Source organism: Temnothorax curvispinosus, unplaced genomic scaffold (genome assembly GCF_003070985.1).
Source record: "Temnothorax curvispinosus isolate PA1 unplaced genomic scaffold, ASM307098v1 QBEX01001173.1, whole genome shotgun sequence".
NCBI classification, from domain to species: Eukaryota; Metazoa; Arthropoda; class Insecta; order Hymenoptera; family Formicidae; genus Temnothorax; species Temnothorax curvispinosus.
In genome coordinates, this window is record NW_020210953.1 from 163,048 (window position 1) to 171,767 (window position 8,720).

General features: G+C 39.6%; 1 protein-coding gene across 2 annotated transcripts; it reads left to right on the forward strand.

The window, feature by feature from the left end:
• Positions 1–382: 382 nt before the first annotated feature.
• LOC112461114 (LIM homeobox transcription factor 1-beta-like) lies at positions 383–8,393 on the forward strand. Of its 2 annotated transcripts, XM_025026210.1 has the most exons (5): positions 383–1,382; positions 2,386–2,808; positions 5,274–5,579; positions 5,977–6,075; positions 7,563–8,392. In XM_025026210.1, the coding sequence occupies exons 1-5, from the start codon at positions 1,265–1,267 to the stop codon at positions 7,817–7,819; spliced, it is 1,203 nt and encodes a 400-aa protein (XP_024881978.1). In that variant the 5' UTR covers positions 383–1,264; the 3' UTR covers positions 7,820–8,392. The 2 variants fall into 2 exon arrangements, with proteins under 2 accessions (XP_024881978.1, XP_024881988.1); XM_025026220.1 differs by lacking the exon at positions 5,977–6,075 and having other exon boundaries at positions 7,563–8,393.
• Positions 8,394–8,720: the final 327 nt, after the last annotated feature.

Genomic DNA, 8,720 nt, shown 5'->3' on the forward strand with positions numbered 1-8,720 from the left:
ACCCAAGATCGATGTCCGACGTGTTCGTCGAGATACGTCACTGAATCCGGCAATGGTCGGCCGGATATTGATCCCCCGCTCGTACGTCGCCGCCGGTTGAGGACCACTGCTGTCGATTCACCCCACCGGCTCGCTTCGGCAAGGGCGGTTCCGAGCAACGCCAATCGCGCTTCCGCCACTGACTTCCACGGGGGGATGAACCCGCCCTCTTCACTCTCGCGTCGATGCCTCATCTATCTCCAATGACGAAGACGAGACGCACACCCGCACACCTACACAAACGGGAAGGTAGAGAAAGCCGCGCCGTGTGGGGGGATGGGGGTTGGAGGAAGGGAACGAGGAAGCAAGAGGGGAGGGGGATGATTTTCGTTGTCGGCGAAGTCGGTGGTGGGTCTCGTCAAAAAAGCGACGGAGCTCGCGCTGATGACACGTACGACATCGTCACGTACGGAGTGCGTTCGGTGCCGACAGCCGGGCGAGTGGGTGAGGAAGTGAACGGGGAAACGGACGCGAAAACATCGACAGAGTCATCGTCTTCGTGTCCAGAATGCGATGCGGCCGTGGCATCTCGCGCCCCGAGGTCGTCCGGGAAGATCGTCGCGTTAAACTCGCACGCCGCAGCCCCGGCAGTTCGTCATGAGACTCGGATGACGTACGGCGTTATCCGTATCGAAGAATACCGATGAGGGCTAAACGACGATTGTCGTGAAGGTTCCTGCCGTCGCTCGCCGCCCTGGCTGGGGGGACAAGTGTTCACAAGATCTAATCGAAGCGAGATCGATTGGGTGTAAAAACTATAATTTAATTTGGACCTGGACCGACTTAATAAAGTGTTGATTTAAAAAGTTGTTGTATTCCTATATATATTTAGCGTAAAACAACGTTGCACGCAATAAGTGATATTGAAAAAACTGAACAATTTGGAGGATCCATTAACGAGACAAGAAGCAAGTGAAGTGTGATTTATCGTCGATCTATCGTCTACCAGTCTTATCGAAAAACTTAAATAAAAAAAAAACCGTCGAGACTTGAGAGTCAACTGGAGATATTCGAAACAATCAGATGCCAAAAATAAAAATAGGCAAAAGGAGAAAGAAAAAGGAAAAGTTTTCTTGAGAAGAGAAACTTTTCTTTCGGACATCTAACCCGTTTCTTCGAAAGACTTTTATTTGGATATTGGTGTGTGGCCTTCAAGTGTTTAGAATTCCAGTGAAAACTTTGCAGCAAAAACTTTTTATCTTCAAGGTTCCAGTGAGGAGACACCATGTTGGAATTTTATCCTCCAGCGCCTGGTTCTTTCAATCGTCAAAGCGAACCGGGCCAACCCTTGCCGACGGTTCCGCCTATTCCTTTTCGGCCCACAACTGATAACAATAATGCAGGTGAGAACAAACTAATTTTATAAAAACGTTTGTACTTTCATTCCGAGATATATACGTCTTTAAAAAGTCAGAGCAAAAATACTTGAGTTCTTTAAAAAGAGGTCTCTAAATAAATCTATATACACGAATTAGTAGTTATTATTTAAAACAAATTTTTTAATGCGGCAGAAATATGATCGTTTAACTTAAAAAGATATCGTCCAAAGAAGTGAGACTTCAAAATTGTTGTAAATAGTATTGAGATTATTGTATACGATATAATTGTTAAAAATAGAGATCTCAGCGCATGATTTATTTTACAAGTATTAATGAATTGAATAATATTATTAATATTGATGAAAATATGATATTGCGACAAGTTAAAACTAGCGACATTACTAAAGAGAAATGTTGTGCAATAAAAAATTACAAAATAACAAACTACAACTTAAATAAGTAGGTAAATAAGAATACTATTACTCTGCTACAGATATATCTTGAAATTTGAATCGCCAATTTTGTTGTTTAGTTTAAAAGTAGAGAGGCAGAAGTTCTGTGTTCAAACTGAGGATGTATCATTTTTTATTTATACTTTTAATCCTTTTTTTCCAAATAATCACACAATATACTTAATTATATACGCATTACATCTTGATCTTTTAATGTCTGCTTTTAAAAGCATTCAATATTGCTTTAAAATTCTCAAAAGATTAGACCATGCAATTTGTTTAATATTGTTAATATTGTTAAGACTAAAAGCATAAGTATCAATATGAAGTAACAGAGCTATTTTTGCGCATCTTACAAACGAAAAGAATGTCAAGTCTACATCGGGGCGATCGCTGTCGCGTCTCGCGTAGCAGGCGGACTGTGTATCTATCCGCACTACTGTATTCGCTTCTACTTGTTTTCGAGCTATAAAAAATTTGATCGGTTTCAATTCCGAGATATCGAGGCGAACGTGAACGCGAACAACAATACTGTGAATATCGTTGTGACACGTCGACCGTTTTTGTTCCCGCAGAGCCGTCCGTTTCCGTGAAGACAGAGTCCGGCCTCCTCGAGACGATCTGCGCCGGCTGCGGCCGCACCATCGCCGACAAGTACGTGATGCGAGTCGCCGAGAGGAATTATCACGAGGAGTGCCTCTCGTGCACGGCATGCGGCGCGATGCTGTCGCACTCGTGCTTCATACGCGACCTCAAGCTCTACTGCCGTACCGACTACGAGAGGATCTTCGGGGTGAAGTGCGCGCGATGCATGGAGAAGATCAGCTGCTCGGATCTGGTGATGCGGCCGGTGTCCGGCCTGATCTTCCACGTGGAGTGCTTCGCGTGTTGCATGTGCGGCCAACCGTTGCCGCGAGGCGCCCACTACATCCTCAGGCAAGGCCAGCCGATCTGCAGACGGGACTTTGAGCACGAGCTGTTTCTAAATAGTCCGCAAGGTGAGTGTCGCCTGTTTCGTGTGTTTTATCATGGACGTGCGTGATGTACGCATAAATTGTGTCCCGTTTGGGTTGATCTTCGAGTTGTCGCTCGATTCGTAGGCCCTAGATTTCCGTGTTGGAATAGCGCACCTATCCCGGCTATCGTTCTTCTCTGACCGTGTATAGAAAGACTGGACAGTTTTACGATTTCATAAACGTTCCACGAGAAAAAAAAAGAGATTGATCTAAAGAAAGTACGATCAGATTATTTTAAATAATGACAAAATAGTTTAAAAAGATTTAAAGTAATCACGTTGTTGTACAAAAAAATATAAATTACAAACGTTTTTCTCACATAATTTTGATTTGATGTACACGTTACACAGCGTAAACAAAGGATATTCAATGTTGCAGCCTGTTAGAAGTTGTACCCTAATTTAAAGCTTAATATATGTATACATGCACGGACGTAATAATTATTTTTCTCGTATAACGAAGACGCCGTTCTTATATAAAATATCCTAAACGAGTATTGAGCATGAGTGAAAATGTGTGATGCGTATATCATGTTGCATGAGATGATTTTCTGCAATATATCCATCTCTATATGTGAATCACAAGCTCTGTTTTCATCCCTTACGCTGATAGAAGCATTGTCTGATACCACAAATGAGCGAGAAGCTCTGCGAGGAGCTTATACATAGTTAAGTAAATATCTCGACGTAGTTTACTCGTGCAGAATGAACCGAAAGGAGATGTAATGTTTCTTCCAATATACAATGTTTTCTGTGACAAAACAAACTGCTCGATTATCTTTCGTATCGTCTTGTTCCGATTAAACGCGCGATCGATTGGCGCGCCATTTCCAAATTAATGAATTGGGAATTGAGATTGGCGAGCGTTTACGAGTTTTTGGCTTGCGAGATAATTTAACAAAGCCCTCCCCCCCCGGACCATTACCGCGCGGAATGCTTGAAAATACACCGAATAACAATTAAAATGAAAAATCGTTGAGAAACGCCATTGTACATACCTTGTTGCATTGTTCGCAGGTTGTACTACAATCTAAAGACATCCAAAGTAAAAATCTACAGGAATTTCGAAACAGGGCTGTTCCTTTTCCAAGGTAATTACAATTTAAATCCAAGCGACGAACGACCGAGAGCGATATTGAACGTGTGTTCCTCGCGGCATCCTGAACTCTAGGCATCGTTTTCAATTCGCCAATCCTTTCTCGCATAATCAAAATACCGTGAAAATATTCTTGGTATCAAGAAAGATGTGGAATTTATTCCACACGACGTTTATCCGACCGATATCCCGACATAAATTTATGGCACGCGTTTCGAGATATTTTATGTGTTATCGGTGACGATAGAAAATGATGAAAGAGCAGTTTGTGAGCCACCTATTTCTATATGCATTCCTTCCTCTCTTCACCCCCTTTCTCTCTCTCTCTCTCTCACTCTTTCCGTAAATTACGCATATAAAATATGAATACAAAAAATCGCATAGCAAAATATTGAAAAAGATCCTGCTAATAAAATTTTTAAAATAAATGTAAAAATTTTCACGAAGCAATGAGAAACAAATTTTTTCACATTATATCAGTATCGTGCAAATATTTCGGCCGCGTCGATTTTAATTGCTCATCGCGCTTTTACTAATAACGCGATGAATGATCCGCGATTTAACCGGCGATCGCGCGCGCGCTCATTGAATTTGATCGACAATCCCGCCGTTCCGTATTCCCACGGAGCGAAACAATTTTTAACAATGAAATTCCCAGGGTTCTTGAAATATCCCGTGCACGGAAAATGGAATCCGCGCGCGTATGGCCGGTGCGTTTGCTCGCGGCCGACATGTTGCCGCGCCGCGGTACATATGCTGCACGGTAGGCGTGGCCTGGTGCTTTGTCGGATCACTGTCTGATCGAAACCACCCGTATCTACTGCTCGACTTCGACCACTGCCTCTCGCGTCTGACGATCAATCCGTTTATGCGGCGGATGTGAAATTCGAAACACGGAAAATTATTCACGCAATCATAAATTAATCGCTCTTGTTATTTTCCATCTGTTTTATACCGTTGAATGTTTTACGTGCAATAATTTAGCCCTTTCGTTAAGTTTTTGTAAAAGTAGTTGTTTTACTAAAATAAATCTATAAAACAATTTTATATAATAAGTATAAAATTTTCATATAACATATGGTAAAGTAAAAGAAGTGTGTACGTATCTGTGTGCGCGTGCGCGCGCGTATGTGCGTGTACATGTAGCACGTGAGATTAAAAATTATAAAGAGAAACGCACTGAACTTAATTCTGTTGTATTTTTGTATGCTTTATTTATTTACTTATTTATTGCTGAGATGTTGATATTAAAAAGTAAGAATTTGAAATAGATAAGAGATTAATAAGGAATGCGAGAAGAGCTGCGTACACGTAAAATATTTCTTAATGTACAAAATGGATCGTATTGTTAGATGATGACTTATTGGACGAGAATCGACCACGGGACGGCCGTCGGGGTCCGAAACGGCCGCGGACGATCCTCACGTCGGCACAGCGACGTCAGTTCAAGGCGTCTTTCGAGGTGTCGCCAAAGCCTTGCAGAAAGGTGCGCGAGGCACTCGCCAAGGACACCGGTCTCAGCGTGCGCGTGGTTCAAGTGTGGTTCCAGAATCAGCGCGCGAAGATGAAGAAGCTGCAGCGAAAAGCCAAAACGGAGCCCGGATCCGATAAAGAGCCGAAGGAAGAGCGAAGGACGGAAAGTCCGCACAGCGATCACAGTAAGCGGCCCTTTTTTTTACCCTATTAGTCCAGAATTCTGTCAAGAATTCAACCATTATTTTTTATTGTCCGCACGACTACTCCTGAATTCCAGATCCTGAAATTTCTTTTTGATCCTGAATGTGAAATTTCGATGATATTGTTGGTTCTATGCATTACTTTTTTTTTTTTACGCACCGGTCCTGACAGATTCTAATAAATTTTAACGATTTTTGGTCCTGCTTCATCACATTCAAGTTATTTGCTACTTTCAAAAAACCATGTAGCGTAGAATTGCGAGAGATTTGAGAAACAACGCGCGCGAATCGAAAGACTTCGCGAATTTGCGAAGACTGGTTAATGGGGCTTTGGTATAAACGAGTGAGTTCAATGTCAATTGTCTAATCTCGTTCGCAGGTCATTACTTGAACGCCCTGAACATGCGCGATGGGGAATCTTCTAGCTTTCCCTCAGCCACCCAACCGCTCAACCCCAATAACCCGTACTCGCCCGACGGTAAGTCTTTACTCACCGTAGAAACTCATTTGCGCACCGGTGTCACAGGCGGTATGTGCGTAACGCGTTTATGTCCCGACGGTTGTTTAGAAGGTGTCCCAGAACGCGCGGATGATATTTTGAGCAGATCAGATATATTCCGGCTGATCTGCGGTCGATTCCTTCACTAAAAAAATCATTTCATTATCGCGATAGATTTCTCAGTTATGAAAAAGGTTTATTAGTAATAAATTTTGCTGATTAAAAACTATTTATATAATCGTTTTTTAAATTTGTAAGTTACAAGTGGTGCAGCATTTCAATATTTAACATTAAACATTTAATTTTAAATTTACAAATTCTTTAATAATTAACAAAATAAACTTATATAAGATAATCGGTCAAACTTTGACAAAAGTTTGATAAACTTTGATAAACTTTGAAAACTTCGACAAAAGAATTTCTCCTGCTTTTCTTCAGCAAACTTATATATATAGATAGAATTTAAATAATATTTCTTTACAGCTAGTTGTCTTAAAATATATTTTTAAAATAATTTTGCTTCGTATATATAAAAATTATTTTTTAACAACAAATGGAAGGAAAAATAATTATTAATATACGGATAAAGTTGATTAATCACGCTGCCAGAAATATAAGATGTAACAAAAGAAATGCAATCTGCAGCTAATTTTTCTTTAGTAAAAATTTGACCGATTATTTTACATTTTTATATTTATATTTACGTTAATTACGTTATTTACATTAATTAAAGAATTTAAAGATATAAAATAGAATTTTTAATATTGAATATTAAAATGCTTCGCAACAATTCCAATTCACACATACAAATTTCAAGAACGTTTCCATAAAAAGTTTTTGATAGGCAAAATTTGTTTACTTTAACCATTTTTTTCCAGATCAAAGATAGAAGTTTCGATATACACCTTTTTTAAAAACATCCTATATATGTCACGTGCTCACGCAGGTTCGAACCAAATATTTTTTTTAGCTTTTATATATTTCTTTTTAATACCTCGGGCCTGGAGTTTTCAATCATTTTTTCTACTACAATCAAATCTGTCAAATTTATTAAACTATTGAGCAAAAGAATTCCTCCTGCTTTTCTCTTCAGCAAAAAAAGATAGAATTTAAATAATATTTCTTCAGCTTAAAATATATTTTTAAAATAATTTCGTATATATAAATATTGGTACTTGAAAACAAATGTAAAAGATATCATTAGTGCGAAAACAAGATTGTCAAGGCAGACTTGGATAAAAATCATGTAAATGTTTTAATTATCGCGAAAGTATACATTTCTATTTCATATACTGTCTGATTTTGTATTATATCGTTCGTGGGTAAAATTCTTCCCATATGGTCGAACCGTCGTGTATGCGAGCATTACTATAAAATTCTTCCCATTGTTGCAACATGCATGCCATTCAATGACGTCGAGGTGGTACTTCGCTAGAAACGACGAAACGCGTTTTTTGTACTTCCAGACGCGTATCCGGGCCACTCGGGGGAGAGTTTCTGCAGCAGCGACCTGTCCCTGGACGGTACGGACGGCGGCTTCGATATCGGCGAGAACGATGGCGGTGGCGCGGATGGCAGTCATCAGGGTGCCTCGCATTCCCATCACGGTTCGTCATCGCACGACACCCCGTCGCTGTCGCAGAGCCTGCACGCGGCTATCAACAATCCCATCGACAAACTGTTCATGATGCAGAATAGTTACTTCAGTAGCGATCACGCGTAATCCAAATTTTCCCTCTTTCTTCCTCCCTCTCCCCCCTCTCTCTCTTTCTTTCCTTCTCTCCCTATCTCCTAGGATTCGTCGCTTATTTCTCGTCTCTCCTCTCTCCTTTTCTGTGCTTTCCCTTATCTGTCTGACGAAATGACTTGCTTCATTAAAGGGAAAGCCGACGTAGCATTCTATTCATTTTTCCGCATTGAAGTGATCGAGGACGAGTTTGTCGAGTTTAGATTTTTCATTTGTTCTACATTAGTCGCTGCTAACCCCGTTTTCGACCGACGACGTTGTAAAGACTCTTATTTTACTTTCATTTTTATAATTATTTTCCTTTTATCCGATCCGATATGCTCCTGACCTTTCAATTTGCGATGTCGACGATTCTCTAAAAGTATTTGCTTTTCTCTCTGTTTCAGATACGAAATCTGTATTTATCCTCTGTGTGTAATAAATGCATATTCATAAAAACGCTGCGAAGAACGTTATTATGTATAACTAGTCCCTCGTTTATTTTTTATTCTACTAGTTCATTAATATACTGAGAAAAAAAATTTGTTGAAAAACGCAAAATGTGTTTCATCCAACTAAATTATTTAGTTCGATACGTTCAACTAAACATTAGTTGAATTAACTAATTCTTGATTTAAAAATTTTGATGTTTGACATAAATGAACTATACTTTTTTTAGTGCTACTTAATAATTGTTGAATCAACCAATGGAATCATTCAATGAATTACAACAACTATACAAATTTAGTCCATACAATTAATTCTTTTTCTCAGTCCAAAACCTACTATGTTAATTAAAGCACTTTTTAAAATCTCTTTAATGCATTTCGAAAAATAAGATCGTATATGTTTAAATTTTTCACAAACCTTTCAAGATCCTGATCTACCGAGAGTGTAT

What these genes read in the sequence shown, in the direction of transcription:
- LOC112461114 (XM_025026210.1), top strand. Translation starts at nt 1,265, where the DNA reads ATGTTGGAATTTTATCCTCCAGCGCCTGGTTCTTTCAATCGTCAAAGC. An exon ending in AAGTCCGCACAGCGATCACA is followed by an intron (nt 5,580 to 5,976) that starts GTAAGCGGCCCT and finishes TCTCGTTCGCAG; the next exon opens with GTCATTACTTGAACGCCCTG. An exon ending in TAACCCGTACTCGCCCGACG is followed by an intron (nt 6,076 to 7,562) that starts GTAAGTCTTTAC and finishes TTGTACTTCCAG; the next exon opens with ACGCGTATCCGGGCCACTCG.